The 17,784-nt window shown below is 53.5% G+C and overlaps 6 protein-coding genes across 6 annotated transcripts; 1 reads left to right on the forward strand and 5 right to left on the reverse strand.

The window, feature by feature from the left end:
• Positions 1-1,058: 1,058 nt before the first annotated feature.
• On the reverse strand, positions 1,059-2,387 carry EI97DRAFT_63665 (uncharacterized protein). Its single transcript, XM_033802974.1, has 2 exons — positions 1,879-2,387; positions 1,059-1,822 (listed from the first exon to the last, which is right to left on the reverse strand). Exons 1-2 carry the CDS (start codon positions 2,247-2,249, stop codon positions 1,387-1,389), a joined length of 807 nt encoding a protein of 268 aa, XP_033653076.1. The 5' UTR covers positions 2,250-2,387; the 3' UTR covers positions 1,059-1,386.
• Positions 2,274-3,277, reverse strand: EI97DRAFT_63741 (uncharacterized protein). Its single transcript, XM_033802975.1, has 2 exons — positions 2,945-3,277; positions 2,274-2,888 (listed from the first exon to the last, which is right to left on the reverse strand). Exons 1-2 carry the CDS (start codon positions 3,057-3,059, stop codon positions 2,527-2,529), a joined length of 477 nt encoding a protein of 158 aa, XP_033653077.1. The 5' UTR covers positions 3,060-3,277; the 3' UTR covers positions 2,274-2,526.
• A 423-nt stretch (positions 3,278-3,700) lies between these two features.
• On the reverse strand, positions 3,701-5,094 carry EI97DRAFT_433949 (Isopentenyldiphosphate isomerase). Its single transcript, XM_033798499.1, has 3 exons — positions 4,722-5,094; positions 4,320-4,658; positions 3,701-4,263 (listed from the first exon to the last, which is right to left on the reverse strand). The coding sequence occupies exons 1-3, from the start codon at positions 4,966-4,968 to the stop codon at positions 4,028-4,030; spliced, it is 822 nt and encodes a 273-aa protein (XP_033653078.1). The 5' UTR covers positions 4,969-5,094; the 3' UTR covers positions 3,701-4,027.
• Positions 5,095-5,208: 114 nt separating this feature from the next.
• EI97DRAFT_501747 (homocitrate synthase) lies at positions 5,209-7,264 on the reverse strand. The gene is made up of 4 exons (XM_033802720.1): positions 6,734-7,264; positions 6,231-6,633; positions 6,034-6,175; positions 5,209-5,983 (listed from the first exon to the last, which is right to left on the reverse strand). Exons 1-4 carry the CDS (start codon positions 7,240-7,242, stop codon positions 5,562-5,564), a joined length of 1,476 nt encoding a protein of 491 aa, XP_033653079.1. The 5' UTR covers positions 7,243-7,264; the 3' UTR covers positions 5,209-5,561.
• Positions 7,265-8,502: 1,238 nt separating this feature from the next.
• Positions 8,503-11,412, forward strand: EI97DRAFT_459015 (ubiquitin-protein ligase-like protein; the record flags this gene model as incomplete). Its single annotated transcript, XM_033800961.1, has 2 exons — positions 8,503-8,883; positions 8,935-11,412. 2 exons carry the CDS (start codon positions 8,503-8,505, stop codon positions 11,410-11,412), a joined length of 2,859 nt encoding a protein of 952 aa, XP_033653080.1.
• A 350-nt stretch (positions 11,413-11,762) lies between these two features.
• EI97DRAFT_494506 (uncharacterized protein) lies at positions 11,763-17,721 on the reverse strand. The gene is made up of 8 exons (XM_033802394.1): positions 17,234-17,721; positions 17,024-17,144; positions 16,374-16,941; positions 15,711-16,326; positions 13,757-15,324; positions 13,445-13,726; positions 12,320-13,402; positions 11,763-12,121 (listed from the first exon to the last, which is right to left on the reverse strand). Exons 1-8 carry the CDS (start codon positions 17,604-17,606, stop codon positions 11,924-11,926), a joined length of 4,809 nt encoding a protein of 1,602 aa, XP_033653081.1. The 5' UTR covers positions 17,607-17,721; the 3' UTR covers positions 11,763-11,923.
• Positions 17,722-17,784: the final 63 nt, after the last annotated feature.

Consider the following 17,784-nt stretch of genomic DNA (forward strand, 5'->3'; position numbering starts at 1 on the left):
TACGTGTTGAGAGTACTTCTGCTTTAGAGGTGCGAAACAGACCACATCTAGTGGCTGGAGGATATGTGATGAATGGGAGGGCATACAGAGCGTTAGGATCTTGTTCTCAAGGCAATAGTCCTTAAAAGCCTGGTTGAGGTGGCTCTCGTGGCCATCTATAATGAGTAGCCGGTATACCCCCACCTGACGTGCCTTTGTATACACATCAAAATGCTTCAACCATGCGAGACCAAGGTCATTGTTTGTCCAGCCATTCTCTGAGACTGAGAGCTTCCAATCTCGTGGGATATCTGTCTCCTCGTACCACGCAGAGATGTGGACGCGTCCTTTATAGATAATGAAGGGCGGGGTCACGTACCCTGCGGCGCCGATGCTCTGGATGACGGTAACCCACTCGCGATCACCTGGCTGGATGAGATTAGGTCTATTGCGTCTCTCTGAGCCCGTAACAACTTTCATAGACCCAATTACACCCATCTGGAAGCCAGTTTCATCAAAGTTGTGTATATCGTTGTTGTGGACACCATACTTGGCTATTGTGTCCTCCACCAGCTTGAACCACGTGCGTATAACCTCAGGATCCTCCTGTCGTATCCTCTGATGGTCCTTCGCTCGGGTAAACGCAGTTTGGAGCTTATCTGAACGCGTTACAAATCTCTCTGCCCAGTTCTTGCCTACGGGCTTCCCGGCACGCTCGCGCAACAGTTTATCTGCCATATCTGCCACCTCACAAAGCCGGGGCGGGAATCCTCGTGAATCGAGATCAAGAATATATCGTACGATTGTTTGCTCTTCAGTCATGGTAAGCTTAGAGCAATTAGGGCGGGTATTGGCTCGGGCGTAGGTTCTGTTATGTCTTCGCTGGAGTGTTCGTATTGAGACATTATATGCCTTAGCAGCATATCGCAGGCTTCAAAATTGGCCGTCGCTGTACGCCTGGAGTGCAAGCTCGATCCTGCCTTCTTGCTGAGTTCTATCTGCTTGCGGGTGTTGAGGCATTACGTGTCGAAGTGGTGGTGATGGTTGCCAAGAGATTCTGCGACACTCGGTGGTGTGCGACACTCGGTGGTGTGCGACACTCGGTGGTGGAATACGTTAAACTATCTCTTACTTAAAACTTTAGGGATAGAAGGGAAAATAGTAGACTTTAGCAGAAATTAAAAAACAAAAGAGAAAAAAAAAAGAGAAAATGTTTAGTTATCCCGTTCTGTTAAAGAACGATCCGTCCCTGCTGTGCTCCCTAGTCCGTCTCTTATCCTATCCGATTGTCAATTTAGATCGCCCTTCTCACATACACGAGACATTTCAGCTGTTGAAGTGAAAGTCCCTCGCGAAACGTCCCACACCCTACCTCTATCATCCACCTCACCTCCTCCCCTCAAATGCCTAAGAATCCCTCCTCTCCTTCTCCACCGCCCTGGGCTCCCTCACCATAATATCCAACGCAACATTCCTCTCCCCCCTCTGCAAATGCACCGTCCTCCTCGTCTCGAACCCAAACTTCCGATAAATCGGCGGGTTCACCTCATTGCTGCTCTCCAAGTAGCACGCCCGGCCCTCCCGATCCGCCTGCCTCGTCACATGCTCGATGAGTTTGCGCGCATGCCCCTTGCCACGCACGCTGGGCCGCGTGCCAATGTACACGAGGTACCAGCTGTCGTCGTCGCGTTCGCGGAGGGCCGTATGCTTGACGTCGTGCAGGAGGGGCAGGAATTCCTTGAAGAAGCGCCGCTTGCCTTCAGCGGACAGGCGGTAGTTGAGGCGCCACATGCCGCTGCGGAAGACGGTCCAGAGGTCGTCCATGTTCTGGCCGGGGGGCATCCTAAGGAATCGACAGTTAGAGTTTTGCCAAGAGAGAGGTTTTGTAGAGCGACCTACCAGAGAGCCACCGACTCAAACTCGCCGCAAGTCGTCACAAGGCCCTTCAAGATGTGAGCATACGTCACATATTCGAGGATCTCGACGTGCAAATCCCACTTCTCCTGCTCCGTCCAGTGCTCGCGGTCAGGCACATCGATGAAGTAGCGCGCAACGTCGTCCTCGGCAAAAGCCTCGGCCAGACAAGCAGCTGCCTTCTTGTACTCTGCCGCCGTGACGATGCGGACGCCGTCAATCAGCGGCGGAATCGTAGTCACAGCAGACTGCCTTCGAGCCAGCAGATTCGGAGCATGGATAAGGGGGAGTCTACTGGGCTTCACGGCTGACTTTTGCACATAGGTGACTGTGACGGGACTGATGGTTTTCGCCATGATTGCGGCTTGCCTCTGGGCTTTCTACTAGTGTTCAAGTGCGATCTGCCGCTTCTTTTGGTAATGGGAACAGCCGTATAACAAGCCAGCGTGATAGCTTCGTCCGAATACAGGCGCAGTGGCCGTGGTTCTGTGTCACTAAAACTGGGATTGAAGGTGTCAGTCCTAGTTCAAGCACAAAACTGTTTCATCGGTTAGTTCTAGGTGAAGATACGGCCACAACAGAGTGAGAGCCAAAGCAGTCAGTTGCAGGCCTGGTATACCTTTTCCAGCAGGTCTACGTTTCAGCGGGACGATTACTGTCCCCTGTATGGACTCTAGATAACTGGGTTCTCGAGACGGATTCGACCCGAGATGGGAAGCGTAGCGAAGTGAAGGCTTGACGGAGATCAACCGACATCAATAGGCTGCGGCTATGAGATCGCCTGGAGCGAAGAGTAGGGGTTGATTTGGACGTCCTGCAGGATGACTTTGGAGTTGGAGGTGCCACTCGACAGGAGTGAGGAATGCGTTCCTCTATGTATGGACGGCGGAACGCTCGGATGCTGACACAACGCTGTGCGAAGCAGACCACAAGGACGCAGTAGTGGCAGAGTACAGTGAGTTGGCGGGACGGAATGCGTCGTGCAGTGAAGGATACTGAAGGCTTGTTGGACAGGACAAACTTGGGGTCGTGGGGGTGGAGAGACAAGGACCGTTTGGTGCCGCAGAGAGCCAGTGAAAGGAGGGCGGCGACGCAGAGTGATACAAAGTTGCTCCAGTGGCCGGCAAGGACCGCCGACCTGTCCATGATATAACGTTCGGCAGCATCCAATGGATCCCTGCTGGCGCCACGAGGCCATTGTCCAGAGGTGGAGGCGATGGCCAGGTGCGGTGCTGACAGGGCGAATCCAGTCTTGGGTTACAATGACCCCATGGAACGTCGTCTGAACATCTAGAAGGAGATATCCCAGCCGCTGTCGGTCCTATGAGATAGCCATCTCTAGCTTTAGCTGAAGAGCACACTGCCACGCTGAGGCTGCGAACTGGCGTCTAGGGCGCATAGCTGATAGCAAGCTGCAAACGAGCCTTCTCCAATTCGGAAGACAAGGCTCGTATTCAAACCGCTCAAGGCAAAGCCACCCGGGGAGTCTGAATCGAGCAATCATGCACGGTGACGGGAGAGCAACGGCAGCAAGTGGACCTGGAGGAGGTGGACGAGTGGGGGTGAATTGAAGCTGCTGGAAAGAGTTAGTGCTCGGGAAAGATGGAGCACGGACCTGCTGTGAGGCGTTCGACAAGAGGAGCTGTGCAAGTTGGAGAGGAGGGGATGTTACAATATTCAGCTCCCTGTCGAACAGAATGTTATATGGACTTGAGCAATCCGCTTGACAGACGCAAAGAGTCCGTGTTCAGTCTGTCAATGGGATCTGGTTTCCTCTCTCTCGAAGGAGAGAGCTGAAGCCGAGGAAAGGAGATACTACACTCCGATAATGCACACCGCTAACTAGCACAAGACGAGGGTAGCTTGTTGATTGCTTGATCACTTGATCGATTTAGCTAGATGCAAACTCGTCAAATGGTATCTCCAGAAAGCAATTGTGGTCTTGTTGGCATAATGGCGCCGCCTGCACGGTCATGCAGAACCTCTTCCGAGCCCGTCTCTACCCACTCGAATCGCTGTTCTCGGGAGGGGTTCGCACGCCCCGAAACCCCTCCCACACGTGTGCTACAGTTTGTCGCCCTTGCATGCCCTCCTACTGTGTACTGTTCTTCACTTGGCTTTCCTCTCCATTATGTCATAGCATCACCCTGATGTCCTTCTCGCCCATGTACTTCCCCAGTCCGTTGTCGAGGTGGTTCCACCATTCAAACAGCATGCTCTCGCAAATCAGCTTGAACCAAGGCGTGAACTTCAGCGACTTGTCCTGGAACATGGTCCGCAGATCGTCCTGGCTCACGTAGCACGTGTCTCGCACTTCGTTGGGGTTGACGTTGAGGTCCACGTCGGCCTTGATGAAGAGAATGTAGTCGACTAGCACAAAGGAGTCAGTGGTATGTCCATGTTCAGACGTTGCCAGAACCACTGACTCTCATGCTCACCCCACTTGCCGTCGCTCGGCGACTTGTAGTGTATCCGTGTGAGGAACTTCAAGTCGTCGAGGGGCACTTGGGCAGCCTTGATACCCAATTCCTGGTCCAGCTTGCGCACCGCCGCCCGGCGGACACCCTGAACCGACTCCTCCAGACCCACGCCCGTCTCTCCGGGTATTCCCAACGGGTGCGAGCAGCAGGTGTTTGTCCACATGTCGGGGAACGTGATCTTCTCGGTCGCGCGTTGCTGGAGGAGGAGCCGGTTCTGGGAGTCGAAGAGGAAGACGGAGAATGCGCGGTGGAGGAGACCCTTGTCAATGTTTTCCATCAAGTGGCCTGCGGGTTCTGTTAGAGACCGGCGCCTGCAAGGACAATGCAAACCATGGGAGTAGTACTTACAGACTTTCTTGCTCGCACTGCCAATGGGCGTGTCATTGTTGTCCAGCACGATGCAGACCTCATCCATCAGCTTGATCTGCTCCTCGTCGTACCCAGCCAAATCACCGTCCTGCGCGGCCGAGTGGTGCGTGCCTCCGATAACATTCTGGTTGACATCGGGGAAGAGGCGCACGACGTTTTCCGCCGTGATCTCCGGGTTCTGCGTGAGGGTGACGGATTCCTGTGTGACAGTGACGGTGTTGCTCATTTTGACGGACGTGAAGGTGAAGAGATCAGCGGGGGGAAGGGGGAGTCGTGGTGTGGTGGTAAAGCAGTGAAATCAAATGTTCGTGGGTTCAAGGGGCAACAATTGTTTGTTGGACCGGGCTTTATCTGTCTTCCAGGGGATCTGCAGATCGAGACCCGCCCGCGGAGCCGGAGCACCCGTGGACTTGAGGGGTGGGTCTTGTCACGTGCCAGGGACTGCAACTCACCCCCCAAGAGAGGCCCGATTAATAAAGTTACTCAAGCATACATACCCACTGTAAGAGACAGATTGAACATAAGGGCGGGAGACAAATCAATCCGAGCATCCATTCATCCAAAAGGAATGTAAAATAGCACCCTCAATGTGCTCTCGTCACCAGGATATCGATCTGCTAGCGCTCTATACATATATGCATACAGATTCGAGCCAACCGCATGTTCGGTCGGAGATCGATCAGGTATCGGAAACAATAAAAAATAGACAACTTTTCCGAAGCCGGAATAATGCATTCATACCCAAACCAGGACCCGGACATGACAAGGAAAACGCGCGAAACTCCAAGCAAACACCCACTCGTGCGAGTGTGAGTTCCTCTATGAGACGGTGACCGTCTTGGTCTTCTTGTTGGCCGGCACCTCGGCCTGGACATCCGCCGTCTCTTCCAATTGCCGCTTCTCCTTCTCCGACGAAAGCTCCTGCTCGGCGGCGATGTACTTCTTCTTCTCCTCGGCGGTCAAGCCCTCGAGGAGAGGCACCTCCTTCTCGTTGTGAAGGTTGTGGTGATACGCGCGGATGATTGCGTCGGTATCATCCAGCGTAATCTTCCGAACATCGGCCAACGCCTTGACCTTGGCAGTGCAGTCCTTGTACTGCGCATCGGTCATGTTAAGACCGAGCTGGTCGGCACGGCTCTTGATGGCATTCCAACCCGTAAGTCTGCTGGCAAAATGCACATATCTGGTCAGACCGAAATCGGCAGGGTTGATGATTTCATACGTCGAGGGGTTGTTGAGAACTGTGCCGAGTCAGACCTGGATGCCACCAACAAGATTCGGAGATACTCACTGGCTTTGGCGTGGATACCGGCCTTGTGCGTAAATGCGCAGAAGCCGGTGATGTAGTTGTTGAAGGGAACGTTGACCTCGACATAGTCGGCAACAAGTTCCTCAACCTCCTTGAGCTTCTTGAGGTTGTACTTGCTCAGCACCTGTGGGAGGTAAGTATGCGACCATCATTAGGCGGATGACCAGAAGAAAACGTACGTAGTCACGGTCAGCGACCAGCATCCTTGCCATCAGGCCACCGAGAGGAGTGATGCCGTTGCGCTCACCGATACCCAGAACGGAGGTATCAATGTGAGTGGCACCAGCCTCCAGAGCACAGTAGGCATTGGCAATGGCGCATCCGGTGTCGTTGTGGAAATGCGTTTCAATGTCGCAGCTGACGACACCTCTCAAAGTTCGGACCAGATCGTAGACCTGTCTGGGGCTGGCGCAACCGACGGTGTCGGCGATACCGACACGGTTCACGCCAATCTTGTCGACGGCGCTGTAAATGGAGAGGAGATCGACGAGGTCGGACCGGAAGGAGTCTTCGGAGCTGAAGCGGATTTCCTTGCCCTTGCTCTTGACGAACTCGATGACTTCAAGCGCCGTGTTCTTGATGCTGCGTCGGGTTAGTAGAGGTTCGGAGTACTAGACAGGCTTCCTTGTCCGCGGTGGGGAATGCACGAGCAAGTGAAAGACGGTGCAGAGGCTGAACGTACTAGGTCATGTCCTTTCCATGCGAGTGCTCGCGGAGGTAGCTGGAAGTGCCAATGACAACGTCAAGGCCGTCGACACCCGTCTCGACGGCGATTTTGGCGTCCTCGAGATGGCAGCGGACGTGAGTCAGGATCTTGGCCTTGAGACCCAGCTTGCAAATGGCTTCGCAATCTCTCCTGGACTGCTCGCTAGCGGCAGGTGAGGTCAGCTCGATGTAGTCGACACCGAACTCATCGAGGGCTTTGGCGATCTTGATCTTGGCGTCGAGGTCGAAGTAGGCGTTTGCGAACTGCTCGCCCTCGCGGAGGGTGCTTTCGATGATCTTGAAGCGGCTGACGTTGGAGAGGAAGTCGCCGACGGGCTGGTAGGGGCTCTTGTGGTGCGGATGGGGGTTGTGGGAGGACTGGATGGCTGAGTATCCGGGATGGTTGCCAGGTGCGCCGTTTTCACCGTTGGCGTTGGCATGGCCATTGGAGCCATTGGCGGGAGTGCCGTCGACGGGAGGGCACATGGTGGAAGCGGATGAAAATGGGAATGAAGGAGTAGAGTGAGATAGGGTGGGCGAAAGGCGGTTCTTATTCTGTGTGAAGGCTGGGCGAGGTTGAGTCAATGGGCGAGGAAGGGCAAGGATATGGAAATTTTCGTGGGTCCGCAAGTTGATGACAGAATCCATTGCAGCGCCGCCATCGGCCAGGTCAAATGCACGGGCCAGAAATGGGCCCCCGCCATCCAATGCTGCGGCGCAAGAACATTGGAAAGTGCGGAGAGGGCAGGGCAGGGCTGGCACCCCCACAATATCTGTCAGCGCTTAATACGGATACATGGAGCTATATCCTGCTGCGCAAGCCATATTGGTTTGCCGGCGCCTCGACTGGTCTCCTGTATTACACTCTATGAGTCGTTCAAGAATCTGTATCTGGACTTATTTTGGCCGCAAGCGTCCTGGTTGTCTTGGTAGCAGGACCGCTCTTATCGATATCGCTTAGCTGCCCTGGCGGGGTTCATCCTGGGAGCTCTGGGATGAGGATGATGCAGTGCCACAGCAACAGCCTCAGATGACAGACCTACTAACAGATGCAGATTAATAAATACCCACCCATCGCTACAGAGATCCGCGGTCCAAAGTAGTAACTCGTCTCGTGTGACGAATCCAGGCTTTTGACATGTTGATGGCTCCGCATATGAAGAGCAGCGCTGACGTGCATAGCCCATGATCTAGCCTCCAATTGCAAGTCCCTCTAAAAAACCCCAGATATATTTTTCTTTCCCTTGCACCCCTGCATGCCAGCATAACAAAGAGCTTGTATTTGCAGAAGCGCCTGTGAAACCGACATTACTTGACGGACCTGAGCGCTCAAGTCTGTCGTGCTCCTGTGGAACGTCGGAATACTCAGAATCGATGCACGTGAGCAGAGCAAATGGGGAGCGTTCCCGCAGCGTCCGTCCTTGTTACATGAACATCGGTAAGACGGTGATAATAGCCCAAACGTCGGTCCAAAAGCGGGAAGCGGCCGCTAAATACTTGTATCTGAAAGACTTGTCCATGATTCTTCTACTCTCCAACTCGTGGGAGTTTTCCAGATCGGATGCTGCTGACATTAAAGCGACATTGCCAAGATTTTCCTCTTCGGGAAAGGCGCCGGAAGTGCGTCAGAAGTCTCCGGGCTCCTCAGGCATTCCAACGTGCTTTCACTCCTCCGTACAACTAACTCTCATACATGGTCGACTGAAGCAGCGGTGGAGCCATGTTTGTCTGCAGGTAACCGTCAGCATGGACCAGTTCGTCTTTCGCTCCTCCCTGACCAACGCCACGGCCTACCTGCCATCGCCGGCCGATCTGCTCCTGGTCTTCCCACGCCTTCTCTACAGAGCCGGCCTCGTCCCCGACCACTTCGACGGCCTGGTTGCGAAGATTCGCTCCGGCGGCCCCAACATTGCCGGTCCAACCGCCGCAAATGTCACCAATGCGACTCTGCTTTCGTCTACCCTAGCTAACACTGCCAATACTTTCGTACAGCAGTCGACCGCCGCGGCGACCGCTGGTGCGACCAGTCCGCAAAGCGACACTTACGACATGATCCTGGCCTTTAAACATGTCGGCACCTTGTTTGAGTACCTCGCCACCAAGTATGCCATCGCAACTATGGCAACGGTATGTTTCCTGTCTCCTACCCCGGGGATCACGTTGACATGTCTCCATCAGGCTATCCTGCTCAATCGAACGCAGTTCTATGCCTCTAGTCGTATTCCTCTCTCGTTCCGCAAGCTGCACGTTAGGTTCGTGCTCTACATCGTCCCGATCCTGCTGTTCCTCCATCGGGCTCAATCCTTGCTCCGTGCCGTGCGATGCCAGACATCTCCCTCATGGTCCACAATACAATATGGCTCTCCGGGAGCATACCTGGACACTGACTTTGCTGGAGAAGGCGGTTTCCTCTTTCGTATGAGCTCTGCTCTCCTGCTCCAGGAACCGCTTGGCACGTCTTGCGCAGCAGTGGGAATGTTGCCGACTGAGCCAAACCTGACAAGGGCTTCCGGCTCCCTCCGCCTCATTTGGCCGTTCTTTGTTTCTCTCGCGTTCAGCGCCTTCGTCGAGACTCTATCCTGCGCCCTGCAAGGCCGACGGCCGCTCCATGAAACAGGCATGACTCTCTTTGAACACTCATTAGCTTTTGCCGAGGCCGAGGCTCTGGTCACAAAACCACTGAGCATAGATTGGGCTCAGCTTTGGAAGCCCAGGAATGTGCCCGCGCCTGATGGAACCGTCGTCCCCTTGCCACGCTCACAGCTGCTGAACATGGCCAATGTTCCCCCTGAAGTTCTCTTGTTGTCCATCATTTCCAGCTTCAGTCATCTTACCAGCCATGTCTTAGCAATGCTAGGTCTTCGTGCAAAGCTTCGCCTAATCACCACGAGCATATGGGCCTCGGCGTACATGTCTGCCTTGACATGGATGTTCCTGAGAGCCGGCAATCTACCGTTTCAAGGTCTCCAGAAGGGTGTTGTCAGGTTCCACGCCATGTGTGCAATGGGTTTCTTGCCACACATCTTTATCCTCATTGGTATCCTTGCCTGCGGGACCATATACGGCCTAGCCTTTATACTGACAGTGTTATCACCACCACCTGGCCAGGCCCCCGCATCTTCGTTACAGGAGCGCTTCTGGGTCGCTTACAGGAACCTACACGCCAACATACACTTGTCTGCAATCACTCCGATTACCATTAGCATGCAGGATGACTTTTACACCGCCATCATCAAGATTGGCTTCACAATCCTGACAGCTGCGAGTGAGGCCGTGTATCTGAATGAGGGCACCAAGGTCAGAGTCGAGTCTATGAGTTGGCTTGAGAAGAAGAAGCTGTCCGAGTACCTGGCTCGGCGTCGTCGATTTCGCCAATCGTTGGTTCCGGTGCCGCCGGAGTTGCTCAGGGACACCATGGGAGAAGGCATAGAAGCCGTCGACATACCCGGTACCAACGCAGCTTCCACAGGAAATCCATCTTCCGGCTACGCACGCGAGCGCAAGACGCGGCAGAATAACGACCGCTTAGCAGCACACAAGAGCGCAGTGGGCCCTGACGGCGGCGTCGGAGCTCGGCAACGCGAGGGTCGCTTCCTTCTGGCGTACCAGTTCCTCAACGGTATCTGTCGGCTCTTGCTGGCCATCCAGGCGAGAGCGATGTTTGCCGTCCTGAGGAGCCTTCGCATTAGATATAGACCTGCATGGCTGCGTCGTCTAGCAGGTCCTGGTCCTGTCGATGAAACTGGTCAGAAGGCTTTGTCGTCGAAGATCCCGCCATGGGCGAGATCGAGTCAGCCTTGGTCTTGGGTCGATGAACTGATGCAGGAGCATCCGTTGGAGGACCTTGATGTGGAGGATTATGTAAGAGAAGGTCTTCGCAGGACGGGGACGTATGATGATTGGGGAGCTGAACATGGGGAGGAGTTAATGGATCATTATCTCTATTCCTGGTGGAAGCAGGGTGGGCAGTGGGGAGATGTCGATACGAGCGGTGATTATGAGCCCGAGGTCAATGACGAGGATGAGGACGATACTACGAGTGTGGTCTCCATGTCGACGAATGCTTCAGAGTGGTCGGACATCAGCGATGGACAACGGACGCCGACTCAAGCACATTTCACAAGTACGAGGGAGTCTACGCCGCAACCTGCCATGCTCGACATCTCCCGCCTCGCGCACCTGCTGGACCCAAAGACACGCGAAGATCGAGAAGAAGCGCGCTTGCTCTCTCGAAGCCTGCAATCCCCAGGTATCATGACGAGATCCCGCTTCAGGAGAGAGAAGGAAAAGGAGGAAATGCGCCTCTTGACGAGTTCGCGCCTCCCGATCAACCTCGCCACCGACGCGCACATGAGCGACGAAGACGAAGAAAAGCTCCTTGAGCAATTCATCCTCGATCGGCGGCACGTCGCTGGATCCAACAGGGCTGACGGCGGCGCGGGTTCGAGCACATGGGATTCCGGCGCCGAAGGCATGGGCTCCGAGGGCCCGCAGTGCGTCGTTTGCCAGCTCGCGCCGCGCACCATTCTTGTCTGGCCATGTGGGTGCCTGAGTCTCTGCGATGAGTGTAGGGTCGGCCTGGCCGCCAAGAATTATACCACGTGTGTGTGCTGCCGCGCCAATGTGGTGGCGTATTCGCGGTTGTATGTGCCGTGAGGGAAGAAGACAGAGAGGGCTGTATGCGTGTATATGCGGGTCTGGGCTGGGAAGAAGTAGATGGGGCTGGCGGTAATGAGGGTTTGGACGGGAGTGCCGGGTGTTTTCATTTTCGCTTTCAGCGGCATGGCTTTGGGATGTGTGAGAGCGGATGTGATGTTTATACCTTGACTCCCTGCCTCAGTGTCTATCGGGGGTACGATGTGGTATTTGTATAAACTGCATAGGTGGGGAATACGATTGCTATGCGTGATAATCGATCCATTGAATCTTCTGTCTTCATTTTGGTCTACACACTTATTGGAGGCAGGAACAATCAATCCGTTTACGACGCAACTGAAATCAGGTATGTCAAATATCTGGATCACATTGTAACAGACGAGGACAACTATAAGTGCAGGCCATCAGATGCTTGGTATCTATTCTAACCATCCACCTACGCATACCCAAACATCTCAACGGGAAACCTAACGGCGAACACCGAAAAAAGAAGAAACGAGAGCACAACTCCCTACCGCCCCACCAACTGCGCCCTCCACTCCGGATCCACCTTACTCTGCTTGAAGAAGCTCTTCCCCCTCAACCACTGCCGATACGCCTTATACCGCTTCTTCTGCCGATCCTCGTCGCGCACATCGAGCGGATTCTCCTCGACGCGGAGGTACGTTTCAAACTCCTCGATATCTTCGGGGGGAACGGTGAACTTTTCCTTCTCTTGGAGTCTGGGTCTACCGCTGGCGGAGGTAGTGGGGCGCGAGGCAAGTGAATGTGCATGTGCATGCGTATTGGGGTTGGGATGCGGAAAGGGCTCAGAGAAGGAGATGGAGGCCGAATGCGGGAAGTGCTGGTGGGAGTGGCCGTGGGGGAAGGACGGTTCGGCAGGGTGCGCAAAGGGCGTGGCGTTGACCGACATGAGCGAGAAGGGGATACTTGCTACTGAGGCGCGCCTGGAGCTCATGTCTGCTTCGTTTCTGTTGGGTCCGTCGAATGGCTGTATGGCGGGCTCCTTTTCCACATGCGCGGGACCTGAACCTAGTCCATCGCACTGCTCCTCGCCCATGTTCAGATACTCGTAGTATTCAAGCGCGCTGGGGTCGTCGGCGGACGCCGTCTCACTGCTTACCACCAAGGGCAGATTTAGCGGATGCTCAATGTACCGCCTGTATTCGTCCTGTTCGCCCAGTGAGACGGAGGGATTGAGGCTGTTCTCGTAGAATTGCGTGAGCGTCCACTGATTCATGAGCGCCTTGTCCGCCGGGACAAAATTCCTTGGTGCGCCGGAGCCAAAGCCAGTAGACGAGGACGTTGTGAGGGAAGGATAGGCAGGCCGTGGCGTTGGTGCGGAAAGCGGAAGTTCGGTTTCAAAGTGCGACTCGCGGAGGATGGAATGCGTCGTTGGAGAGTCGTAATCGGTGGATGTGGGAGGGAGATGGGGTGCGGCGGTGTTGGGGCCCGAGTCGGTTTCGCTGGACGGGTCGACGATGGTGACTCCCTTTCGTATCTTCTTGGGCGAGTGATGGTCATTTCGATTCCTGCGCACGACGAAGGGAGAGAAATCTTCCGGATGCAGTGGGATGGTTTTATCCGGCCGCTGAGGGCCGGACTTGTCGTTCAAACGGTACGCAAAAACCTTGAGAAAGGAGGATAAGGCGAGAGGACGGTAGTATTCGAGCCAGTAGTCATCATGCCGGGCTACACTTCCATGGTCAAGCTTTTTCTGGGACCATTCGCCGGTGAGCGGAGGAAGGACTCGCTTTTCAAGGTGCTCCGCAGTGAACCAGCTGATATAGTTGCGTCGGATCTTGCTGAGCCACGTGCGCGGATCTTCATGATGAAGGTAATAGTCCGTCTGGAGATCCCACAGCATCGGCTGCCCTTGCGTGAAGATGTAGTTTCCTAGGAATAAGTTGTATGCCTCTTGCCGCTGCGAATCGAGGAAAGAGTTGTGATAATATCTCTTGAAGCTCTCCATCATATCCCTTGAGCTATTCTGCCAGTGATTGAGTTTTCGGTATGTAGCCATGGTATTGACCAAGTGAGAACCTCCATACTGGATCGCGATCTGGTCACCATGGTCGTGGAACATGCGCGTGAAGATCTCAACGCAGTCAGTATCAAACTCCACTGTCTTCCCCGAAATGACCCCCAGCGCATGGAGCTGGCGACCCAGTGCCCGCTTTCCTATCACAAACTGCGCGGCATTGGTCCTATCAAGACAATCGATACAGTTGGTTCTCGCGACACCATTCTGCACGCGAGGAGTATCGACGTTTGTCTCACCGTTATGGAAGAAGCCGGTAACTCGGATGACTTTCTCGGCGATTTGTTCCAGTGTGCCTATCACATCCTGACCGCGAGTTTTGGAAGCTCTTGACATGTCGAAAGCCTCATATATAATCTTATGATTCTGCGGAAGCGACTGATTGAGATAGTCAATTGCGGTTTTATACTCTTGTAGCAATTTCGACTCTCGTGGGATGCGTTCCCGAGCTTTGACGAGGTTCAAAACGTATACCGGAGATCCATATCTCTGGAATAGATTGTCAAAGTGAAGGGCCGCAGGAGTGTAAAACGGATCGACAAGGTTGAGGTCAATATCCGGCTTGGGTGTCACACCGGTATTATCCTGGGTCCAATACAAGGGGATACTTCCACGGTGTTGGACATAGGATGTATAATTAGGGCTTGTGTACAACCGGGGGCCAGGCGCGTGGAAGGACGTATTCAAAACATCCGACACGATCTGTTCCGTCTCGACATCGTTGGCAACGTAGCCCAAATCATTGGTTCCCCGCTTGAGGAACCGTGCTCCAGCGAAGAATCGAGATCGTCGTGCGATGATCGTGATGTAAACCCTGCGGCCATAGATATCGAGGGATGACTGATCAATATAGCCGTGTATTATTGGATGACACCAATCGTACACATTCTTGAGGGCGTCTCGAGCAGGATCCAGAAGGTAGTGGTTCCAGACAAACATATCCTGAAAATCCGGGTCGGGCTTGACGCGTCCCTCGTTGAGCGCCTTTCGCTCGTGGATCATATTTTGTTGAAGGCTGCGGGTTATATTGTAGGAATAGCTGAAGTAGAATGACCGATTCAGATCCAGATTGTTCAGGATGCTCAAGAAACGAGCCTCCTCTGGGTTTCTGTCTTTCTGGAAGCGCGATGTCGATCCAGTGGTAAGAGGTATCAGCTCAGTCCCGTCTACTTGATAGACGTAGTGGCCGCCAATCATTGCTACTTGTGCCCTTTTGGTGACGAGCAGCATGTAGTATGCCTCTGTGAAGCGTATGAAGCCTAGGACCCCCCATGCACTACATTTAAGTTTCATACCTCCGGTTCCCTTGTTGCCGTCATCAATAGCGTTCAAAAGCTGATTCATTTCCCGTTTACTGTAAATGATATCGTCCTCGAAGATATTGAGATGCCCAGGTGGCGAGGTGCGATCAATTTTCAGAACCCGATAGTGCTTGTCCATGATGTCCGCGCCAACAAGGTAAAACCGCGTGCTCGTTTCATAGAGCGAGAACTTGTGCATCCTGTTGATCACCTCCTCCCCGCCCTTATGCACAGTCTCCACAGTGCTCCTCTGCATCGCGGATGGGCTTCCGGACCTTGCATAAGAAACCAGGACAGCTGGGTCCTCCTCCTCTCCGCCAAATTTGGTAGGCTCCGTGGCACCACGTTGCACACCAGGCGCTTTCTCCAGGTCTGCCTCCGGCTTGAAGTCACTTGAAGGCAGCTCGCCTGGGTCCGCCGCAGAGGTCAGTGGCGAATCCACTGTGCTCTCACTACCTCTGTCAGGAAAGCTGGACTCTGTGACCGTTATAGATGCCGCTATAGAGTCCGTTCGCTCCCGGCTCTGGGAGTCGGACCTTGGAGCGTCCATATTGGTACAACTAGGCAGAACTAGTAATCGTTTGCGATGATGACTTGGCCGTGATATTAGAAGGTTACACCGTCAACTCAATCAATTAGCGGGATTCGTGTATAGATCCAGCCACGTCTTCCAACCATCGCCAGCGTGGAACATTTACGGACGCCGATTCGAAGACACTCAGTGGAACTTCAAGTGTGTTTGGTAAGTGTCGGTCAACATGCAAGGATCCTTGGCGGACGTCAACAAGGTTTGCTGACTAACAAGTCCAAGAAAAGGCTCCCTCCACGTGACGAGTGTATTCTTCACGGCTTTGCATTCTTGGAACTGCAGACGAAAAAGCATATAGCGTTGAACTGTGATAAAATGGTATAAAAGTGTCCAAATCATAAAATAAACTCAAAAGGTTTCCGCTCACCCATCGTCAAACCGCCTTCCTCGAGCGGCACACCAGCATACACGGCACTTCTTTCTTCCCTCTTATTTTGATTTTGCTTTTGAAGCACCAGCCTCAATATCACGGTCAAGATGCAAACAACAAGCATAAATGCTGCGCATATAGCCATACCCTTGAAATACCAAGGGCCGTCTTCTCTCGGAAAGATGCTGGTCCCTACAAGTGGTCCAGTTTGACCGATAACGTTGAGAATGGCCATACCTGTCCCCTTCTTACTATCACTTTCTTGGTTGTTAATCGTCCAGGTAATGATGATGGTGATGGCGGAGAAGAAGCCGGCTGTCGCAAAATACAGTGCGATGTAGCGGATGGTAGTGTCGGGCATTTTGTAGTACCCGGTAATGGTGAGGATGGAGTAACCCATACACGCTAGCAAAGAATGGAAGATTAACGGCATGGAGCGCGAGCGGTGTCGGTCGGAGAGATATGCTGTTGAGATGACTACGGCGAACGCGAAAAGGTAAGGAGGCGCCGAGAGGGCCTGGGCGTGTATAGAGGAGTATCCCATCTCCCGGATGATCGTGGGCATAAAGACTGGCATGGAACTGAATGCCACGTTGCAACTGAAGAACATAAACTGACTTTCTGTGAGTGACGTGAAAGATAGTCAACCATGTCACTTACTGCAGTGATGTAAGACTTCGGGTCCTTGAGGGTCTGAAGGACCTCACTGAAATTCACACCCCTGGGTGTCTCAGACGTACGTCTGAATTTCTCTCGTTCAGACTGCTCCTCTGATTCTTCGCGCTCTTTCCTAAGCCTCAGGACTGCTACTTCTTTTTCCCTTGTCGTCAACCATCTCGCTGTCCCAGGTCCGTCAGGCACGAAGCTCCAAGCCCAGACAGCCACAATGACACTCGGGAACCCCTCGAGCAAGAAGAGTAGCCTCCATGGTCTGATAGGCCCTTCTTCTCCAAGTGTGGTGATTAGCCATGCCAAAGCACCAGCAAAAGACGCAGACAGAGGGCTAGCAGAGATAAAAAGTCCCGTTCTCAAAGCCAGCTCATTTCGCCTGAAGAAAAAGGAAAGATAGAATGGGACACCAGGCCCAAAAGCTGCTTCGCCTATTCCTAGAAGCGCCCGAAGAATTAATAGAACGGGGAATGACGTCGCTATCGCTTGCCCAGAGGCAATGATCCCCCAAGACAGGATACAAAGTGAAATGTATATGTGAGCTGGAACAAGTCGATACCTACACACAGCCTGTCAGCACGGTCCTGGATTCCGTAGGTGGCTTCAAGGGGCATATTGTTCGAAATGAGCGGAGTACTTGCATGAGAGTCATCCATTCGAAGATGATGTAGGTGATGTAGAAGGCCCAGAGCAGCCATCCAAACTGCTTGGAGCTGAGGTTGAGATCCTCACTGAGGCCTGCTATACGCGCATTGCCAATGTCTGCAATATCAGATCAGCTACATTTCCTAGCATAGCCCGACGTGTGCCCAAATGTCGTTCTGCTCCTATCCAAAACAAGGGTTGCTCACTGGATCTATCCAGGAAGCTCAGCATATACAGCAGAGCCATGAAGCCAACCAATCTTCTATCCAGTTTTCTCCGCACAGAGCGGTCTTCATCCGGTGTGTAAAGTTCATAGCTTTGTATCGAGCTCAGGGACAGCCTTCGTGGTTTCAGCATTGCGCTGCCAGGTTCCTCATCATCTTCGACTGCGCCACCATGCCTCTTAGAGTTTTCTGATGAGAGAGGTTGCAATTCGTAGGCATTTTCGCCTTCGGATAACGATAGAGACACATTGGATCGAGCATCTAGGGATGCAGGGCGCGAATAGTGGCCATTCGAGCTATCTGAGTCGTGGTCGTGAGAAGGAGGAATTGCCGGTGCTCTGGATTGGGCCAGCATATTATAACGCCAAATACACACCCTCCTGGCGTAAGCTTATAGACCATATATCCAGGTACGTCTGTAGCATCTAGGGCTAATAGATCTAGAGCATGATGGTGTGGAGAGGTTGATGTGTGCTAGCCCCGCCCGCCGACAGGACGTGTGCTCCAAATGTTGAGTCCGTGCGCATAGATCC

This window comes from Westerdykella ornata (genome assembly GCF_010094085.1).
Source record: "Westerdykella ornata strain CBS 379.55 unplaced genomic scaffold EI97scaffold_13, whole genome shotgun sequence".
In the NCBI taxonomy this organism is placed as follows: domain Eukaryota; kingdom Fungi; phylum Ascomycota; class Dothideomycetes; order Pleosporales; family Sporormiaceae; genus Westerdykella; species Westerdykella ornata.

Excerpts from the sequence above, each read along its gene's own strand:
- EI97DRAFT_63665 (XM_033802974.1), bottom strand. The coding sequence starts at position 2,249 with ATGGCGAAAACCATCAGTCCCGTCACAGTCACCTATGTGCAAAAGTCA. Across the intron at positions 1,823-1,878 it reads TTTGAGTCGGTGGCTCTCTG|GATGCCCCCCGGCCAGAACA; the intron begins GTAGGTCGCTCT and ends TCGATTCCTTAG.
- EI97DRAFT_63741 (XM_033802975.1), bottom strand. The coding sequence starts at position 3,059 with ATGCTGCCGAACGTTATATCATGGACAGGTCGGCGGTCCTTGCCGGCC. Across the intron at positions 2,889-2,944 it reads GCTCTCTGCGGCACCAAACG|TATCCTTCACTGCACGACGC; the intron begins GTCCTTGTCTCT and ends ACAAGCCTTCAG.
- EI97DRAFT_433949 (XM_033798499.1), bottom strand. The coding sequence starts at position 4,968 with ATGAGCAACACCGTCACTGTCACACAGGAATCCGTCACCCTCACGCAG. Across the intron at positions 4,659-4,721 it reads CAGTGCGAGCAAGAAAGTCT|GCCACTTGATGGAAAACATT; the intron begins GTAAGTACTACT and ends CAGAACCCGCAG. Across the intron at positions 4,264-4,319 it reads CAAGTGGGGTGAGCATGAGA|TCGACTACATTCTCTTCATC; the intron begins GTCAGTGGTTCT and ends CCTTTGTGCTAG.
- EI97DRAFT_501747 (XM_033802720.1), bottom strand. The coding sequence starts at position 7,242 with ATGTGCCCTCCCGTCGACGGCACTCCCGCCAATGGCTCCAATGGCCAT. Across the intron at positions 6,176-6,230 it reads TGGTCGCTGACCGTGACTAC|GTGCTGAGCAAGTACAACCT; the intron begins GTACGTTTTCTT and ends TACCTCCCACAG. Across the intron at positions 5,984-6,033 it reads CGGTATCCACGCCAAAGCCA|TTCTCAACAACCCCTCGACG; the intron begins GTGAGTATCTCC and ends GACTCGGCACAG.
- EI97DRAFT_494506 (XM_033802394.1), bottom strand. The coding sequence starts at position 17,606 with ATGCTGGCCCAATCCAGAGCACCGGCAATTCCTCCTTCTCACGACCAC. Across the intron at positions 16,942-17,023 it reads TTCGAATGGATGACTCTCAT|GTATCGACTTGTTCCAGCTC; the intron begins GCAAGTACTCCG and ends GGCTGTGTGTAG. Across the intron at positions 13,403-13,444 it reads AGTATGGAGGTTCTCACTTG|AATAGCTCAAGGGATATGAT; the intron begins GTCAATACCATG and ends AATCACTGGCAG.